The sequence below is a fragment of the Mauremys reevesii genome, linkage group 9, assembly GCF_016161935.1.
Source record: "Mauremys reevesii isolate NIE-2019 linkage group 9, ASM1616193v1, whole genome shotgun sequence".
NCBI classification, from domain to species: domain Eukaryota; kingdom Metazoa; phylum Chordata; order Testudines; family Geoemydidae; genus Mauremys; species Mauremys reevesii.
The window spans coordinates 34075235-34096667 of NC_052631.1; the positions used below are offsets into that span (position 1 = coordinate 34075235).

Genomic DNA, 21433 nt, shown 5'->3' on the forward strand with positions numbered 1-21433 from the left:
GAAACCTTAGGAAACTTTAAAATGAGTGCTCACGATAGCAGATTTCCCGTTGATGCTATGTGCATCTCTCTACAAGATGTATAAACGTAGTTGTGTCCACACAATTACTTACATATTTGGTTGAATTTACACTCATACATTCTTAAATTGTGGGAGGAGAATGGGATTTGGTTGCAAACTTCTGCCAGCACATAGTAAAACAAACAAGAGATCAATGACAATTACCGTATACTAGTTACAGAACTAACGCAGATTGCAAAATTAATTTGCTAATGAAATTTCATAAGCAATGAAAAGCAAAAACTTGTCAAAATATGCTAATGGTTGATTGTTATGCAAGAAAATAAACAAACCAGATAATGAAGGAGTAAAATGCTGTTTATATTTTCTTTGCAATTAGTTTCTCAGCACATTTAAATGAAAATGTAAAGCTGTAATCCATATAGCTGAAGACAACAGTTGTCAATTCTAATTAAAAAGAAAAGTGAAACCTCCACCACAGGGGCCTGTAGTAAGAGAGCTCTAAAGACGACTTTATATTATTGAAAATGATTTAAAAGATGGCAAACTAAAACACTAGCCACATTTTTTGCCAGTTGAAAACCCACAAGTCTTTTACCTGGCTGTAAAAGAATGGAAATGTCCATTATAGTAAATGCCTGTTTGAATAGCACTGAAACTACTGAAAAACTTGTTCACAACAGAGGGGAAATTCATTCCGGCGGAAAGAGCCCACAAAGGTTCTATACTAGAGCTGGTTTTGTCAGAATTTGCCAAAATGGAAAAATTTCTTGGAGGCTATTTGAGATCGACAGTGTTCCAACAGAACCCTGCCTGCCAAGGAAGCTTGCCTAGTTTCCTGCCAACTTGTCCATCTGGTTCTTTGACAACTCGCGCTACCAGGGTTTGTGGCCCCAAGGTAAAATGTCAAGAGATTTGCACTGGAGCCAGGCCATTTCTTTTCATGGAGAATTTTGAAATGTTGGGTGATCCTTTTTAACTGGAATGAAACCAAATGTCAAAATATCAAATCCTCTGTGAAACAGAACTACCTTTCTCTGCCCAGTTGTACTCAATACACCACTTAAATGAGGTAAGAATCTACTTCTGTGGTAAAGTTCAGAGCACTGAGAAACAGACTTTGATTCAGAGGGTTTTCAAACAGACTAATTACAGAGACATATCCCTTTAAAGCCAATAGCAGTGTAACCAACCACCCTGGGAGTTGAGCTCATGGCCTCTAAATTAGGTCCCAAAAGGAAGGGCAAAGTACTGGCTCAATCTCAGTCAAAGGAAAATAAAACAGTCAAGAGCAGTTCCTTTTGGCCCCAGAAAGCAATTGCAGGGCAACTTCTGTCTGCCTCATCCAACTGCATACCCCTTCAGCCAAACTGAAACCTGTACTGCGTTTGGTTACCATGTCTGGGGGTCACCTTATCTCTCCTCTTTTCCAGACAGGATCTGGGTGAGGAGTTTCCTGGGTTATGAAGAGAACTGCTTCTCTTCCTCCCCCACCCCACCCCCTACACTTCTGGGAGCATTTGCTCCCCTTTTATGACTTTATCTGCTTTGCAGGCACAGCTATCAATTCCTCCTCCCAACGGTCGAACAATCCACAGCTGACCCCTCCTTTTTTCCAGATCTGGCATCTCAGGCCATTCTTGAGAGATAGTTTCCACCATTTTGCCCAGTGAAGGACTTTAACTCCATCCTACCTTACACAGACACAGATCACAAATGCCCAGTCCCAGGCAGTTTGAGTGAGTAACGGTTGAGAGCTTCATGCTGCAAGGTGCTGAGCATGTCAGGGTCCTCAGGATTTGGTCCATGATGAAGACACACAGAGGGGGAGACCAGACCATTAACACATATCGCTTAAACAGTGCAGAGCACATCCTATATGTGAAAAAAAGATCATGGGTGTGATTTTCAAAAGCAATTTAAGAAGTTAATTGTCAACTTCCAATCATCTTCCATGGGAATTGCTCACCTAATTCCCTTAGGTATTTTGGAAAATCCCACCCCATGTTCTTGCAAATAATGACACTTTCCCTTATGTGCATAACACCTCTGTCATGCACCGGTTGTCCTGTCATATGCTTAGATTGTAAACTCTTTGACACAGCGTATGTACTTTTGGCTATGTGTATTGTCCATTGTGCCTAGAACAATAACACCGGGGCCTCTAGGTGCTAACTACGATAAAAACACATACGTAAATAATGAAATGAGCCAAATTATTAGATTATTTTTACAGTTCCATTAACCTTGGTGAGATGGATGAATTAGAGAGAGGATTAGGATTAGTTTTAGGATTATTCTGTGCATTGGTTAAATTTAAGTAACTATTTTTGCTATGAAAGTCAACAAAAAGAAAAAAAAACTGAAAACTTTCTGAAAATCTCAAAGCTGATCGGCCTTGATACTGAAAATGCCTAGAACTCACTCTGTCCTTGAAAGATGGGATTTTGTTTCTTTGTGTGTATCTGAGTTGACAAATCTTAGATCTAAATGTAATGATTATTTGGATACAATGATCAAAACAGGAGTTGCCCAGCTCTGCCTTATAACTGGATCCCACTGCTGTGTCTACAATTTCAAAAACTAGTCAAAAACAGCATCAGTGGAGTACAGTCATTCATACCACCCAGGAATCTTGCCAACTAATTACACTAACCAGAGAAAACTCTACTTCTACATTTCAAATAGCTGTTCTAGCACTTTCTTGCTCAGCTCTCAAATTAATAGCCTTTATAAGCCTTCCACTTTTCTAGCAACTTTGTATGGAGCCTCAAAAGCTAATTAGAGGTCTAGGTTGCAATGCGTTGTTCTTTGAAGCAGAAGAAAAACAGTAAAACAAAATATGAGCTAATTTATCACTTTGGTTTGAGTATCCTAAATAAATAGGATTGCGCGAGTATAGCTAAGAACAGAAATTAGCCCAATACCGCTAAAAATACCACGATGGAAACTGCACATTCTTAGCCACAACATAATGCTTTATATTCCCCAAAGGAAAAAAGTTCTGCACTTCAACAAAGTTTTAACTAAATCTCCCTTCATGTTTCTTCACGTAGACACCCTGAACATTCATTTCATTCCAGCAACAGTAAAATGGGAACTCAAACCCTAGGAACTGAGAGTTAGGATTTTCTAAGTATCAGGGGGTAGCCATGTTCAGGGCTGGCTTTAGGCCGATTCACCCGATTCTCCAACGCCTTAGGCGCCTTATTAATTTTTTTTTTACTCACCCAGCAGCTCCAGGGTCTTTGGCGGCATTTCGGTGGCAGGGGGTCCACTCTGGGGGGTCTTCGGTGGCATTTCAGAGGCAGGGGGTCCGCTCCGGGGGTCTTCGGTGGCATTTCAGCGGCAGGGGGTGCGCGCCAGGGTCTTCGGCAGCATTTCAGCGGCAGGGGGTTCACTCCGGGGGTCTTCGGAGGCATTTCGGCGGCGGGGGGGGGGGGTCCTTCGGTGCCGCGGAAGACCTGGAGCGGACCCCCTGCTGCCCAAGTGCCACCGAAGCCCCGGACTGCCGCCACGTATTTGAATCAGGCCCCGCGGTTAATAAAGCTAGCCCTGGCCATGTTAGTCTGTATCCACAAAAACAACAAATCCGGTGGCACCTTAAAGACTAACAGATTTATTTGGACATAAGATTTCATGGGTAAAAAAACCTCACTTCTCCATGCATCTGAAGAAGTGAGTTTTTTTTACCCACGAAAGCGTATGCCCAAATAAATCTGTTAGTCTTTAAGGTGCCACTGGACTCCTTGTTGTTTTTGAGGATTTTCTAACTAATTGCTAATGAAAGAAAACTGTATTAAGATCTTGACTTTCCAGTTTAAGACAGCAGACCAAGGAACAACTGTTCTGTATGCTTATCAGCAATTTCAACAGTCTTTAGAATATTTTTCCATATGTAGTGTATACCAGAAGTTCACATCCTGTGGGTCAGAAATAGAACAGATGGAAACCTCCTAGTACCCCAACAAAAAGATTGGGATAGCTTCTACTGATATGGCTCTCTGAGCAGTGCTTTGGGATTTTGGATAAATTATTTACTGAATTTACATAGTTTGTGGGGATTATTAAAACAAAGTTACATTACTATGCAATGGATCCTGTGGGGGATTTTGTCTTTTAGATGTTGCTTGGAACTGAGGAAATCTACATCACAATGTTTACTCTGAGACAGTCACTACTGTAACACATCAGGACTCCTGCACATGGAATTTACTGAGCTAAATCCCAAAGCGGCTTCCATGGAATTTCTTCCATTTATATAAATGTTATTTCACTGTTTACATCAGCACTGAATTTGGCTCCTTAAGAGCAGCATGATCCATGTGTTAGCTGGAACAGAAAAAAATACATGGGCATCTTCAGGCATACATTCAACAGAGAACTCTTTGCTTAAATGTTATTTGACACATTTGAGCTCATTCAGAAATTAGCAAAAAATCTGAGATACTCAAATTCCATCCTCAGTAACATTATGTAAATTTGAGATCTTTGTCTTGTCCATAGAGAAATGGATGGTACACTCATCCAGATACTATATGTGTGGCCAGATTTTCCAAACTGTTTAACACACTGCAATCCAGGAACTGTTGAGTACTGTGCACTTGTGAAATCAGCACCTGTAGTGCTTTCACTTGTGCAGATACAATATGGACATTAACTTTCATTTTATAAGCAATCCAAGTTAGTATAAAAGTTACGATTGTACATTTGAAATATTTTATTTAACAGACCCTGAGTAATATTAAGGCCAGAAAGTGAAATGGACAACTCTATTTTCTTTGTCAATGCTGAGTCAGTAATAAAGATCCTGTCAATTAAATTTAGTTACCATTTCTGTTGATGATGCAGAAGCCAAAATAGAATCCATCTCACTAAAGAGACCAAAGTACTCCACTCATGAAGGAATAATTAGTTGCACGCAGACAAATTGGGAAATTACTGCCTAGGAAGAAGTACTGCGGAAAGGGATCTGGGGGTCATAGTGGATCATAAGCTAAATAAGAGTCAACAGGGTAACACTATTGCGAAAAAAGCAAACATGATTCTGGGCTGTATTACCAGGAGTGTTGTAAGCAAGACACAAGAAGGAATTCTGCTCTACTCCCATGCTAATTAGGACTCAACTGGAGTATTGCATCCAGTTCTGGTCACCACATTTCAGGAAAAAAGTGGATAAATTGGAGAAAATCCAGAGAAGAGCAACAAAACCGATGAAAGGTCTAGAAAACATGACCGATGAGGGAATATTGAAAAAACTGGGTTTGTTTAGTCTGGAAAAGAGAAGACTGAGGGGGACAAGATAACAGTTTTCAAGTACATAAAAGGTTGTTACAAGGAGGAGGGAGAAAAATTGTTCTCTTTAACCTCTGAGGATAAGACAAAAAGCAATGGGCTTAAATAGCAGCAAAGGCAATTTAGGTTAGACATTAGGAAAAACTTCTGAACTGTCAGGGTGGTTAAGCACAGGAATAAATCGTCTAGGGAGGTTGTAGAATCTCTGTCATTGGAGATTTTTAAGAGTAGGTTAGACAAACACCTGTCAGAGATGGTTTAGATCAGTAATTCTCAAACTGGGGGTCGGGACCTGAAAATAGGTCGCAACCCCATTTTAATGGGGTCACCAGGGCTGGCGTTTAGACTTCCTGGGGACCGGGCTCAAAGTCTGAGCCCCGCTGTCCGGGGCCAAAGCTGAAGCCCAAGCTCTTCTTTGAGGTCCCTTCCAGTCCTACAATTCTATAAAAAGGTGGAAAAACTTTTTTTAAAAAATGGAAGCTCCAGAAAATTCTACAAAAGGAAACAAACTCCATAAGAAGCTATAAACAAAACACTAACCACTAGGAAGAAGTAAGTAATCCAGACTGCTACCCACTCCAGGCCAAGGGCGGTTGAGAAGGAACTGAGTACGCTTCGCCCGTGCAATGCTAGATAGCCTCGAGGCACAGCAAGAGGGAGGGAGAGCGCATGTGCGGACAGAATGGACACAGTTACCTAAAATCTCCAATTAGAGGCGCATGGGTGCAGACACCCTGTGATAAATGAAGGGGTGGGGGGTAGCTTCCTTTTATGGACACCCAGCCAGCCAGTTAGCTATAAAATCCCTCTTGGTAGCTGTTCTCTACTTGCTTTACCTTGTGGAAGTGGAGAAAGGGAATTTGAACATAGAGATCTCAGTCTCTAGGAATGGAGCAAGAGTCAGGCTAACAAAGTCAGGCTGACACTGACTCTAGTAATGCGAGACTTGAAGGCCTAGGCAAGTAGAAAGTAGAAAGACTGTAAGAGATACTGTTTTGACCTGGTGTTAGATAAGAATGGAATGTAGACTGTGGCAGAAATTAATGAGAAAAGTGAGATATCAGGAAGAAAAATATATAACAAAATGCAGCTGTTGCTCATTATTGTATTTAATGAAAGGTATAAAAGTTTGCCTAATTGTTTATCTACCAGAGACCTGTCCATGTGCACTCTCCCATGCATGTTGCAATTGCTCAAAAATAAAGCTGCCTCTGGCTTGTTGCTCCAAACTCAGCATGAGGACTCCTTTTTCTCCCACAACCTGTAAAGGGTTAAAAAAGCACATAGGTAAAAGAAAGGGAGTGGGCACCTGACCAAAAGAGCCAATGGAAGAGCTAGAACTTTTTAAAATTGGGAAAAAACTTTCCCTTTGTCTGTCTGTTGTTGTTCTCCGGAGCTGAACTCTGATGTAGGAAGCTTTAAGCCGGGTACGAAAAACCATCAGATTATACCTAGAGATTGCTTATCTGAAACCCCAGATATGTAAGTAAGTCAGGGAAGGTCCAGGAAGACGCGATTAGAGTTATTTCTTATTGGCTTGTGGACTCTTCTGTGCTAACCCCAGGTGCTTTTGTTTTTCTTGTAATTTTAAGCTGAACCTCAAGATATCTTGATGCTTAATTTTTGTAATTGTTTTCTTTTAATCTAGCAAAAAGCCTAAATTCCAAATGTATTTTCTTTCTTTTTGTTTTTAATAAAGTTTACCTTTTTTAAGAACCGGATTGGATTTTTGTGTCCCTACAAGGTTTGTGCATATGTTGTTTAATTAGCTGGTGGCAACAGCTGATTTCCTGTTTTTCTTTCTCAGCTCTTCCCCAGACGGGTATGTGTGAAAGGGCTTGAGGGTACCACACAGGAAGGAATTCCCAAGTGCACCTTTCTGGGTTCTCAAAAGGGTATTTTTTGCATGTGGGTGATGGCAGCATCTACCCATCCAAGGTCAGAGAGAAGCTGAAACCTTGGGAGTTTAATACAAGCCTGGAGTGGCCAGTATTAATTTTTAGAATCCTTGCGGGCCCCCACCTTCTGCACTTGAAGTGCCAGGTTGGGGAATCAGCCTTGACACACCCCTAGAGTGGAACACCCACAGGGACACTACTCAAAGAACTCTCACATCTGTACTAACTATCAAAGTATTGTAGCTATGTTGGTCCCAGGATATTACAGAGACAAGGTGTGTGAGGTAACATCTTTTATTGGACCAAATTAAGAGTTAGGAGACCTGGTTTTTACTTCCAGATGTTCCATTAAAACTTATTTGTACTCTTAGGCACCTTATTGAGGTGGTCTGATCAAAAGCCCATTGAAATCAATTGAAAGACTCCCATGGACCTCAATGGACTTTGGCTCAAGCTCTGATATGATGGCAGCATGATCAATCAACAAGAATATGCTGACTTTTAAGATATTAAATTTGTTTTCTATAGAGTCCAAGCTTTTCCTGTGCACGTGAGCCTGACATACTTAAAATGAGTTAACTTGTGTGGCAAGTGGGCTTTCTCCAATTTACCCAGCTCCTGACAAAATACAATTCAATTATAGTAATTATTACAAGATTTACACACACAAAAGTTTCTACAAAGACATTCTTATAATTGTTGCATGTTATTTTCAAGCTAAAGTAGTCACTGTACATTTAAAACACTCTAGAAGACCATGACCAGCAGTCAGATGAAAAACTACAAATTAAATATTTGTTTTTATACCAAATAAAAAGGAGAATGTTTAAACCAATAAGGGTGAATATGTCAGTGCAGCCGTAAGGCAACAGTTACTCATGCATTGACAATTTATTCTGGTTTTATAAGCCAATTTACTCCACTGTCATGATAAATGAATTGTTACCATAGCAACTTCCACAGTAGATACTTAGATAGTATTTCAGTGACAATCCACCTTCTTAAATGCACAACATTATTTCATGGCACTCTGAAAATGGTGTTTTACAAAGAAAATAATGTGGTGTTCCAAGGGGAACAGTTTTTTCCATTTATAATATGCCAATTTCTCCTTAAAATGAATAGTATCCCCTTCTATATGCTCACAAATTACCACAATTTTTTAAAATAAAAGTTTGTAATTTGTATGAACCTGTTTTTTTTATTTTTTTTAAACTCAAGTGTTTTTTGTCCATGCTTTTTGTCTGACAGTACATACACAGAAGAGGCATCATTTGGAACTGTGCATGTCAAATCATGATGATTTTTCCCCATTTTAGATTAAACTGAATTTTGTTTTTACTGCAGGTGTCTGTGTAACCCACACACATAACATTTGGAATGACATGAAAAGGGAAGGCATCAGCATCGTGAGAGTTGTGAGCAGCAGAAGCACAGCGAAGTCCATCATTGCATCTGCTGAAAACTCAACCGGCTGTATTTAAGGCCTCATCCAAAGCCCATTGACTTCAGTTTGCTTTGACAATTACTGCAAGAGTTCTGGACACTACTAGTCTATTATGCCACCCTGTGCGTGCATGACAAGTCGCTGAACACAATTAGCAGCATGTAACACCACCACAAAAACATTCTATCCAGCAGCTCTAGATTTCCATCGGAACATGCAGAGCTCCAGAATTAGTATGTGTTAACCAGCTGCCTATTTCAGGGCAGTTCAGACACAGCTTTTTCATGTGCCAGACACCAGTATTTATCAATCCTGGAGTAAGACATGCTTAAATAAAGATCAGCCTCCATGAGGAGGGCCCTCAAATGGATGTCTCACTTTTTCTGAGTTCTGAGACGGAAGTTCTTACAGATGCGACACTTGGGGCGCCAAAAAACATAGAGCCGCCACTGTGCGGATGTGTGTAAGTGCTTGAGACTAAGTAAAGTTTAGCTTTAAGTGAAAGCACTCTTGTATTGTCCTGTTTGTGCCAGCAATCTATCGGTCGGACGGCTGTGTCTCCTCTGATTTATTTCCTGACATCACCTCGCACAGACGAAAAGTTACCAAGAGCTTTGGGTTGAAAGAACCCCGGGTAACAGCCACCACCCACATACAAAACCCCTTGGAACCCAAGAAGGTGCACTTCGTAATTCCTTTCTGAGGGGTACCCTCAAGCCCCTTCACTGCCCCCCTCTGGGGAAGAGCTGAGAAAGGAAAACAAAGAAATCAGCTGTTGCCACCAGCTAACTAAAAACATGTGCACAAACCTTTTAAGACACAAAAGTCCAAATCCTGTTCTTAAAAAAGGTAAATTTTATTAAAAAACAAAAAGAAAGAAAATACATTTGAAAACTCAGGCTATTGCTACATTTTTAAAAGCAATTCCAAAAATTAAGCACCCAAAATAGTTTTCGGGGGGTTCAGCTTAAAGGTTACAAGCAACAAAACCATCTGGGGTTAACACAGAGGAATCCACAAGCCATATGAAATAAACAAAATAAACCTAATCGCATCTTCCTACACATTTTCTGATCTATTTACATATCTGGGTTCTATATCATCAATTCTAGGTATAATTCTGATGATTTTTATACCTGGCCTTCAGCTTCTCACAGCATAACTGCTGCCCTTTTCCCCTCTTCCCTGGAGTCCCACAACATACAGACAAAAGGAAGTTTTTTCCCCAATTTTAACAAGTTCTAGCTTTCCCATTGGCTCTTTTGGTCAGGTGCCCACTCACTTCCCTTTACCTATGCATGCAGTCAGACTTTTTAACCCTTTACAGGTAAAGCAAGTAGAGAACAGCTACCAAGAGGGATTCTATAGCTAACTGGCTGGGTGTCCACAAAAGGGAGCTCCCCCCGCCCACCATTTATCACAGCATGTTTTTGCAGAAATTGCTGAATTTCAAATTCTTACTACCTTGCCTAGGTATTGAAGATCCAAGGTAGCCTTAAATATTCAATCCATGACATCACATCTGCAATCAGGGCTCTCCAAGCTAAATGGATTTATTTTTAAAAGAAGAGTTTATGTTCCATTTTGGGAAAGTGCAGGGTAAAATCATAAGACAGAAACAGCATTTCTTTACTTATTTAATCAGTGAACTGTATCAGAAATTACTATTCATGACAGTGTAAGGACTGGATCCAGCTCCCATTGCAATCAGCGGCAAACTTCCATTGATTTCAGTGGGAGCAGATACAGGTCATAATGCAGGCAATTTGTTTAATCTACATTACCTTATAATGATCTTTGACTGAATGTACAAATACGGTATCTTCTGTTCTGATCTTTTATTAGATATTACGATTAAAATGGAGAAGAAATTGACAGGCTGAAATGTAAAAAGTATTTATTTCAATATTGTAATAAGAAAATGTGAAGAAGCTATATATTTAACAATCCGTAGTTATTGCTGACAATGTTATTATCCATGCATATTTCATGACAGTGGTGCTTATTAAGGCAGTAAAAAGAAAGACAATAAAAGGACCCAGTTCATGAGATTTCTGTGATCACATGGAATTTTGTTTTAAGGGAGCACAGGACACCTCTAGCACTAAGTTGCCTTATGCTGAGATTTCTAAACCAACATTACAAGAGTAAATAAATGCCATAAAATGTGATTTTCTTTTGCTTTGTTTAAATACTTTTAATTGTACTAAAAATGCCACAAGACTCATTCTTTTACCATATATTCCCTGGCTATATCAGTCTGACTGCTTTAAATAACTGAAATTATGGAGCCTCTTGAACATGACCAACTACATTGGAAACTAAACACCACAGCAATGAGATCCGGTTTGGAGGGGACAATGCTATGGCGAAAGATAAAAAATATGCACAATCACAAATATTCAAATGTATAATTTTGCTTTGTTACATTTGTCAGTGAAGAAGGCCGGAAATTATTAGAAAAATCAACCTATTTAAATATACATGAATATTGGCCATTCTAGTTTGTGGCTAGTATGTATAATGTATACAAAGCACAGATAGCTAACAAGAAAAAGTCTTTATACTGACTGTGCAATCCTGAAGGTGATCAAGAAAATGGGCATTTACAATACAAATTTTCTGGTATTGAGGGTCCTCCAGAAAGCATTGTGAATAATGGGTATGAACAGTATCTGCAAGTAAGATTTTCAGCTCTGCACTTGAAAAGCCAAACGTTTGGCATGCCCATTTCATGCTTCTCCATGGCATGAAATGGACAAGAAGGGAAAGAGACAAGCAGATGATAGGAAGCAGCCTGTGCAAATAAAAGACCTTGTCCATTGATGAAAACATATGTATTTACTGTGCATCCAGTAACTTAACTTTCAGCTATTTTATTATTAAAATACATACAGGTCAAAACTCCCTGGAGAGGTAGAGGTTTCAAGATTTCATAAAGCCCAGATCACTGATCCTGATAGGTCCCTGAAAATAATGTATACAAGGACTTTTCAACCCAACACTAACCCAAATCAATGCTCAAGAGATGCTACACACCATAGGATGGCAATGAATTGTGTTTCATATGGTAACACCTGTTGAAGACTGAAAAGAACAAAACAGAAGAGGTTTGCCTGTTTGGGTATTTCACTGCTCAAACTTTTTGTTTTTAAAATACAGTTTTTCTCAATGTCAACAGACAAAAAATGAACACAGCTGTTTTTATTAATATTAGCATATCAGCTAGTGTGTGTGAACAATGACATATTTCTTTGTTTTTCTACTTGCAAACTTAACTGAAAGACAGCTCTCTATAGTACACAGCAAAGATCAAGTTATGAATGACCTGGCACAGGTGTGCTAGTGTAGGAACAGAGCATGCTGAAACTTTTATCCTAAGTAGGCCCCAGGTAGGACAGCCATTATATGATTAGCTGTGCTGAGGAGCAGGAGGGGCACCTAATATTGCCAGCAGGCTTCAGTAGTCCCATAGGCTGCAGGTCTCAGCGGGTGATGGTGCTCTTGTGACCCACTGCTCTAGAACAATTCTGGCTACTTCTTTTTCAAGATGCATCACGTCCTGCTCCCATGTGCTCTCCACAATTCCAACGAGGCAGAATGCCTCCAGCCCAATATTTAGGCAGTATACTTCTTCCTTCTCCCTAACACAGCTCACTTTCTTATGAGCTATAACCAAGCTCCAAATGAGCCAGTGTAGTCCATCAAGAGAGACAGTCTGATTTTTAAAGTTGTATGAAAAAAGATTTGCATGATGGAGTTCCTGTAGTCTATTGAATACAAAGTATTCTTTAAAAGGGAAATAGGTAAGTCTACAACACACAGTAACTTCTTGGATTCCAACTTACATCTCTTGCCTTGAAAATGTTTCAGTTTTGTTTGGTTAAACAATCTCCCTCCTCCCCCAGAAACAATATATATATGAAAGTACAATAACCCCACAAAAGGAAGAACTTTCAGAGTTAAGGCTGCAATATTAGGATGACCATATTGGTCACAGGCTGGGAGTCTCAAGATAGTGTGAAATGTTACAAATTAATTTTACTGTATACACATCCTGGGCAGAATGGGATGATTTGAGACAGGAGTGACCAAATCCTGCAACTTTAAAGGCTGGGCTGGCAATATATGTACCTAATTTACATATATGATCAGTCACTGTGATGTTTTAAAATTACCATTTTACTCACCAATCCAAAAAGATTACTTGTCACAGGAAAGAGAAGAATTTTGCAAGGATGATTTATACAGTTTTAAAATCAAGGACACTCGCTAACATAGTATCTGTATTTTCCCTTTTCCCCCTTGATAGGTGAAGAGAAATTGTTGATTGAGCTCATCAACAAACAAAAAGCCAAGGCATTCACAAAGCCTTGGTAGAGAAATGTCAGAAGTGAGTTGCGGCCTGTTACGATCATTAGTCCACAAGTTTTCTTTCATATTTTAAGTACAGCGAAATGGAGGGCAGCCATAGACCAAATTCTGACTCTTGGACCCACCCTGAGGCACTTATATTAAGCCTAGATTTTCAGCCTTATCTTGCAAAATCCTTGGCATGTTTTGCTGCTGTTAAGTTATGTAGCCAGTTGTAAATAGTTCTGAACCAAAGTAGAAACTGTATAAATCAACAGATCTGCAAACATTTTGGCAACTCTGAAGAGCACTTTACATATTTTCATTATTCCCTTGGCAATTTCACCATCTGTCAAATCTGTTAAGTCTTTGTCTTCTCACTTCCTCTTCTGATAGCTGTTCAGGTGGAAACCAAAACCCATAGGGTCGCCTCTCATTGCTATGACTTCCTGCACTAAAACCTGTAAGACAAAATGAAAAGCAAATGTAAACCATTTTTATCCTCTGCTGAGTGCAGAACCATACATATCCTATGATTTAAACAGTGATAAAACTGTGCAGTGTAGTAAGGTTGTGAGCATTGTATACTTTTTTTGTTTATTATTATTACAAAACCATATTAAAATAATGTTATTGGTTTTGATATATAACAAGGTTGGTTTTAATACAGGCAATCAAATAACTTACAACATGTGGCTGAAATAATTTTACGTAACTCATTTTCTGATTAACACCTTGACCAGTAAAGGATAGAATCTGAATCATAAATTGCAGTGGAAAAAATAACTGTCATAGAAAAAAAGAAAATATGTAGAACAAAAATAACCAAACAAGAGCAGCAGTTTTCATAACTGAGACCATACTGTAATGAACTAACTACTGAGTGTGCAGTACTGCCCTCTACTGGACTGAATCAGTTTTGCTCAATTGAGTTACATGGGACCTTATCCGTGTTAACACTATCCATTATGATTACACTCAGATTACCATCGTAACAGAAGATCTTTAATCTTGGAATAATTTACCATGGAAATATCTTTGAGGGATTTCTGTACAGTTTTCGTTCAATTGCTGTACATGAGAAATTTTTGGTTCAGCAATAAGGAATCTCTTAAATCAGTGCTTAGCTAGCAAATTAGTTGGTCTCCTTGGTCTTGGCATTTCTGTATTACTTGATTTCTTAATTGTCTGTACAAATACATTTTAACAAACATGAAATAATTATTGGTCCTTTATGTAACTAAGTAAACTTCCAAAATTTACACTGACAAAGCAGATGAAAAAAAAATTCTGCTAGTTTAAGAGCAATCCCACTACATTAATGTTCATTAAAAATGTATACTTTTAATACAGCAATTACTCTTTAAAAAGCCCAGGACTTCACATTTTTCAGCATCCTTGTTTTATACAGTAACATCTAGACTTTTAAACTATTTTCAAGTCCTCAACAGTTCCTTTTGGCAAAGCAAGCTTTTTAAGCTTTCAACTGGTACTACAGTCCAAGATGTGGTGACCCATACCAGATGCACATGTAACTCCATCTTTAGTTGGCAGCAAGCAGATTCAGAAATAAACTACACGTGGCAGTTCAGCTATAGAGAAGCACAGTGAGTAAATTAATCTGAGCAGAAATAGTACACACAAAGACAGAACAGGCTATAGGTGGTTCTCTCTCCTGGCACTGTTAGAAAGAAAGAAAGAACCTCTCCCCTCACCACCAACTAAAAAATTCACAGAATTCACATTCCAAGTCACATAATAAGTAAAGCAAGAAAAGATATAAAGGCTTTGCCTAAGTATGACATCAACTGCCTATATTCTAAGGGTCCTTGGGGGGAAAATGGAGAGATTGGCTTTGAATCTAGCTACATACATTATTAAGGATAAAAAAGTTAGTTCTAAAGATTAAGGAATAGTTGAGTCAGACTACATATATATTTATAATGTTAGTATTTATTAACTTTTCATCTCAGGATCATGTTTTAATAGTAATAGTGAAAATGAAAAACCAAAAACAAGTTGTGTACTATACATATAGTGGAGCTCATTTTCAGATGTGGGGGTGCTTAGCAACCTTAAATACCAGAGGCCAGTTTGTATAGTACACGATGGCCTATTTACACTGCAGTGAGTAAGGGAGACCTAGTTATTGACCTCTGACTCAGTTATGTTCTAATTTATAATATAGACAGGACCTTAATAATGGACAAGTTTACAATTCTATGCAAAGGCTGGAAGATGCAGAAGGATTTTTTTTTGTCCTTGCAAATAGCTCAAACTCTTAGGAAATGCTGCCAAGCCTAACTAGCTGCTCAGGCACCAGTGGTTAGCTATAATAACATGGGATATTCACAAAAAAACAGAAATAGTTGAAGAATGTTTTAATTCACATTAAAATGCAGCAACTCAATATAATGTGCATTGTAACACTTTAACCTCAACATGCCCTTGCACCACATTACTTCTTCAGATTCAGAAACACAATCAGTATTTTCAGATAGAGGCAAAATTCAGTCATATTTAAGAAACAACAAACACCAACACTGCAACTTGTCAATTACTCTTCACCGCACCCATAAGCACACCCACCATTTCAGAACAACATGCCACTCTAATTAAGAGCTAACTAAGTGCTCCTGTATGTGATGGAATATTGCCATCTCCTTTTTAAATACTTTCCTTTAGAAACAAAGCATTCTTCCTGCTAATGTGAAAAAGCCACCGTCACTCCCCAAAGGCCACGGAATAGTTCATAACTCGTACCTCCCCACATCCTTCTGTCAAAAGGAGACTGATTGAGAGAAGTTAAGACTGATGACAACATAGCGGTTGTGATGTTATGACCTAAACCATTTCCATTCTGGATCTGGCCTAACTCCTTCCACCACATGACCCAAAAGAGAAGGCCCACCTTAATTAGGTGACCAATAGGTGTCGGTGCATGGCCAGGAACCCTAAAGCATGGGTGCAGTAATCCTGTAAACACACACAAGTAGAAACAGCCATGTGCAGACATTAGAGAAAAATAATCATTCACTTCAGGAGGCTGAACATTTTGTGAGTATGAACCTTTGATTTCAGGCAGCTAAAAAGCATTACAGATCATTGAATTGAAAGCAGACCACTGACTGGCATACTAAGGGGATGTTTATGCATTATACAAACTGGCTATGGTTCATTTGAAAAGAAAGAAAACAATTGTCCCAGATGCAGATGCACAATGGCAGTCAGGTTTCTTATACATGCACTGAGCAAGGAAGCTCAATGATGGTTGTAAATACATCTTAAAGGCCTAAATATGCCCGTGCAAAGGGGTTGAAAGAAAAGACCTAGGGTGTGATCCCTAAAGCTTTTAAATCAATATTCCTTAATGAAAGTGTGTCTCAAGAGATGGACAGACTGCGGTAAAGAATTCTTTAAAAAAAAAAGTGTAAAACTCGTTAAAATAGCATCAAGTTCATTACTTTGTCACTAATAATGATGTCAAGACCACCATGATGGCAAAGTTTATCAGATTTTGAAACTGAAGCTGTGAGCACCTTAGATTTTTCTCAGCTGAATGGATGGGAAGGTATGATGAAAGTGAGCAGTGGGGGCTTTTCGGAGAATTGTTTGGTTTTACATACTGGTACAATTTGTATGGATTTTTAATTAATATATTGTTCAGATGTCCAGACTTTTGATGGGTGTAAATACATTTAATATATCAAAAATAGTCAAAGCATGAATAAAATATTAAAACCACTGCAAGTAGAGTCAATGTAATAAAGGCCTGACTGCAAATAACTCTTCATGGGCACACCACAAGGCCACACAGAGACCTACTGAAATCACTGGAGCTTTGCATGTGAGCAGGGGTCCAACCACACAGGTAACTGCACAACTGGGACTTAAATCGTATGGCAGCTTTAACTAACATTATGACATACTTTTCTAGATTATTGCTACTTTCTGAAGAAAAAAAAAGTTTTTCATTTCCCTTCTTATGTATTACAGTAAAATGGTTAACTAAAAATCAGGGTCTTCCAGAATCCTGTTTATAGACTGCCCATGTCCAGTTTCAGTATCTGGAAGATAAGACAACTACATCAGAGTTAAACAAAAACTGGGCACAATACTCACAACCCCTTGAAGTCCAGCCCCTACACCATCACCAAAACAAAAAAGAGCTGGTGAAAAAAGTAGATACAATTGCTCAATTATATATTGACCCAAAATGAAAGGCCTTCAGCCTTGAAGACAGCTTCGGAGACATCCTCCAGGAAAATGTCCTCACTGAGAGAATTCCATAGATGAATTCCCAGAAACATGAATGCCCTACTCCTGGTCTTATTCAGATAAGAGATAGAGAGCTGAAATGTCCTTGTACACACTGGAGCAGAGGTGGTTGCTCATGTACCTTCTATTAAGGGTTTTATACGTTATTAGAGTATGGCTGGATACTGATTGCTCAAAGCCACATTTTGATTAGCTAATTGGGCCTTTTTGATGAGGTCATAGTCATGCAACAACTCCTTTGCCCTGGTCTACACTACAAACGAATGTCAATATAACTATGTCATTCAGGAGTGTGGAAAATGGATACACCTGAGTGATATAGTTATACCGACCTAAGCCCCAGTGAAGACAGCGCTATGTCAGTGGCAGGGCATCTCCTGTCAACATAGCTCCCGCCTCTCTGGGAGATGGAGTACCTGCGCCGACAGGAGAAGGTAGTGTCTTCACTAAAATTTCATTTTCAAAAGTGATTTGGACACTTAGAAGCTTAAATCTCAGATTGTCAATGGAATTTGGACTCAAGTCTCTAAATCCCTTCTGAAAAATGATATTTAGACTCCTTAATCAGCTAGGTGTTGCAACACTGAGCATAGCAATGCCTAAATACCTTTAGAAATGCCGTAGCCACTTAATCCTTGCCTAAAACTAGAGAATTTTACAAGAAAAAAATTCCATCAGTACTACCAGTGTTTCAACCGAACCTGTACAAATAAGAGCCCAATGGATAGATAAAGCTGTGGCAGCTTTTGGCATTTTTATCACCATGTTACATAAACCTGCTTTTCAGCCATTAGCTACCTCTCCTTCAGTCCAGCTACTGTAATGAAGCACACAATTCTGAATCTACTATTTTTTAATAGAAATGATCATGTAACATATGTGTTGAGGACACTGCAGGTACACTCCATGCAATGACTACTGGGCATGTCAGACATCAAAAAGTGGTTAATTAACATACATGAAGACAATCTTCAGATGTTTTATGTTACAAAATCATTTTCTAAATACAAAATAATTACTATTATCCAGGATAATATTTAGAGAAGGAATCATTGGCATGGCAGCATAAAAGGAGTTTTGAAGAAGGCATGTTAAAAAACCTTGATGGCTGAACTTGGATGAAATTTTTATTAACAAAAGATAATGCTGTTATTCAAAGTTACTTAAATCAGAGAATAAGATATGCAGAAAACTAAAATTTTATGCAGAAATATAATTTGTTGGTACTAACGGAAGTTGTTAAAACAAAACAAAAAAAATAGAAACATAAAACCTCAGGAGGTTACCAGCTTATTTCATTTTAACAATAATAAATTCAATCTGACCTAAACAGATTATTCCACCCAAGTTCTGAGTTTGGAAGCAAGTTACAGGCATTTTAAACACAGTCATTGTATGATGTGATCACCTAAACTCAATAAGACAGACAAAAATACATAGCCTGGATATAAAAGAAATCAAGTATTCAACCACCAGTGATGGTTAACTCCCTGTGCTGAAAACATGAAGCCCAATATTGATTTCTATAATGCCTAAGAGGGTAAAAGCTGTTATTTTATATTCAACTCCAATTACCTTAGTTACTCTTGAGAATTAAAAAAACAACAACTGAAAATGTATTAAAAAGACTTGTACTCAATCCACTACGTCCAAGGTGTTAGAGCCAGATCCTCAGCTTCCACAATTCCAAATGACGTCAGTGTGATTGCTCATGCTTATCCCCGCTATAGATTAGGCTCTTAAACTGACATTCTTAAGCACTATATAATGGAGTATTTTATCTTAACAATCATGGCACAAGACACACTAACATTCTAAGCACCTGTTTCTTCCAAAAAAGGAATAAGCTTCCTGCTGTATTCTTACACTAGAGGCATAAAAGGAAACAGATCATTTGGGATATTCCACTACAGCAATACATGCAAAGAATTAACAATTGTTACCAACCCACAAAAATAATTTTGCTTTCTAGTTACAGGGTTTTCTTCTTTGTAATTCATGTAGAAAGGTTTTTTTGCTTTTCTATCTGACACTGTTATCTGTTCTCATTTCCATTTTGGGCATTGTAGGACTTGATATTGCCCAAAACTGCATCAGAGCAGTCTATGATACCAGAATGAACACTCATACATATATATTTGATAGATTATATATGAATGAAATGTATCTCAAATATTAATGCAGAAGGCACAATTGAACACTTATGAAGCACTCGGGGTTCAGTAATGGAAAGCCCTTCAACCAAACTGTAGTGTTTGAAACAGATCATTTAAAGTTAAAGGAAGATTTCATAGTTCGGTATTATCATTTTCCTACACAGCCCAGTTACTATCAATTAAGGAATAGATATCTCTTCATTGTTTACTTTCTATCTGCCGTCAAATCACTATTACCTTGTTAACAAAGGACGAGTAAATGAGAAACCTGGACAACAGAAGCCCTATGCATTTTATATATTAAATATACTTTCATTATTCTATTATTATATATAGCTTTCCAATTTGTTAAAAAAAAATATATGCACCTAAGTCACCACGGCAACATAAAGTTTGAAGGTATTAAAAATTCTGCTGTCTTCATCTGATAGGGAGTATAAACACTAAGAACTAAAGGCAGCCCTTACCACAGGAGCTAACTGTAGACATCTAAAACAACTAGCAGGAGCTTCTACTGTAAGCTTCTAAAACCAGAAATCTGGCTCACAATAGTTCAGGGCCGCCCAGAGGAGGGTGGGCAAGTGGGGAAATTTGTCCCAGGCCCCGGGCTCCGCAGGGGCCCCCCACGAGAACGGCCAAGGCTCCCTCCCTGGCCCCAGCCGGACCCGACCCCGCCTCCGCCCCTCTCCCGGAGCCTCAGCACATCCAGGAGCTTCCCTGGACAGCGCTGCAGCGTGGCTCCGGCGGGGCCCCTGAGCTCCGCCCCGCTCAGAGCCGTGTGGTAAGGGGGTGGGGCTGCGAGCTCCAGCGGGGCCTGAGCTCCCTCCACTCAGCCTGGAGCTCGCAGCCCCGCCCCCTTACTATGCGGCTCTGAGCGGGCCCCGCCGGAGCCACGCTGCCGAGCAAAGCTCCTGGATGTGCTGAGGCTCCGGGTGAGGGGCGGAGGCGGGGTCGTATCCGGCTGGGGTTGGCTAAGGGGAAGGAAGTCCCAGGGGCAGTCAGGGCACAGGGAGGGGGCAGAGGTGAGGGGGGTGGTCAGGGAATCAGGGGGTTGGATCGTGCGCATTCCAGGGGTCTGTTAGGACTCAGCGAGGGGTAGATAGGGGACAGGGAGCAGGCGTGGGGTCCTGGGGTGGTGGCTGGGGGTGGGGTCTCTGGGGGACGGTGAGGGGACAAGGAGCAGGATGGGTCGGGGATTCTGAGGGGGGAAGGGCAATTGGGGGGCAGAAAGTGGGTGGGGGTCAGATGCGGCTAGGGCCAGGCTGTTGGGGAGGCACAGCCTTCTCCACCCTAAAGCTCATTCAGCAGTTTGAGGCTTGCAGAAGAGCCAAGCTGTTAGCTTTTCCATTAGGGCTACAATCCCTTTCACTTCTCAAATGCCAAATTATAGTCTATATTTAATTTCAGTGCCATAGGGAGATTCATGTCAGGGGAGGGTAGCTTCATTTAAAATTAGCCACTGGGGGAGGGTCACATGAGAAGAGCAATATCCTTCCCAACCGTACCAAGGGAGACCCCCCCTCCCCTGCATTCCCTGAGGCTTCAAAGGGGTTAATTCAGTGGTTCTCAAACTTTTATACTGGTGACCCCTTTCACATAGCAAACCTCTGAGTGGAACCCCCCCTTATATATATAAAAAAGTGTTTTTAATTTATAACACTATTATAAGTGCTGGAGGCAAAACGGGGTTTGAAGTGAAGGCTGACAGCTTGCTACCCCCAGTAATAACCTTGTGACCCCCGAAAGGTCCTGACCCCCAGTTTGAGATCCCCTGGGTTAATTTAATTTTAGCCCCCTGTGTCCATTCACATGCATGTGCTATTTTGAGCATTTCAGTTTGGGATGTGCAAGTGGGACAATTTGCGCCGGGCCCCACAGGGGTCACCATGAGAATATAGTATTGTATAGTATTGCCATTTTTTTTTTATGGAAGGGGCCCCTGAAATTGCTTTGCCCCAGGCCCCCTGAATCCTCTGGGCGGCCCT

At 39.8% G+C, this 21433-nt stretch overlaps 1 protein-coding gene across 7 annotated transcripts in view; it reads right to left on the reverse strand.

Moving 5' to 3' along the window:
- Positions 1-13303: 13303 nt before the first annotated feature.
- Positions 13304-21433, reverse strand: part of RHBDD1 (rhomboid domain containing 1) — a 94063-nt gene continuing 85933 nt past the window's right edge. For all 7 annotated transcript variants that reach the window (XM_039489697.1, XM_039489702.1, XM_039489703.1 and 4 more), the window contains one exon: positions 13304-13475. In XM_039489697.1, the coding sequence (XP_039345631.1) occupies positions 13357-13475 (119 nt within the window). In that variant the 3' untranslated portion in view covers positions 13304-13356. The remainder of the gene's footprint in view (positions 13476-21433) is intronic.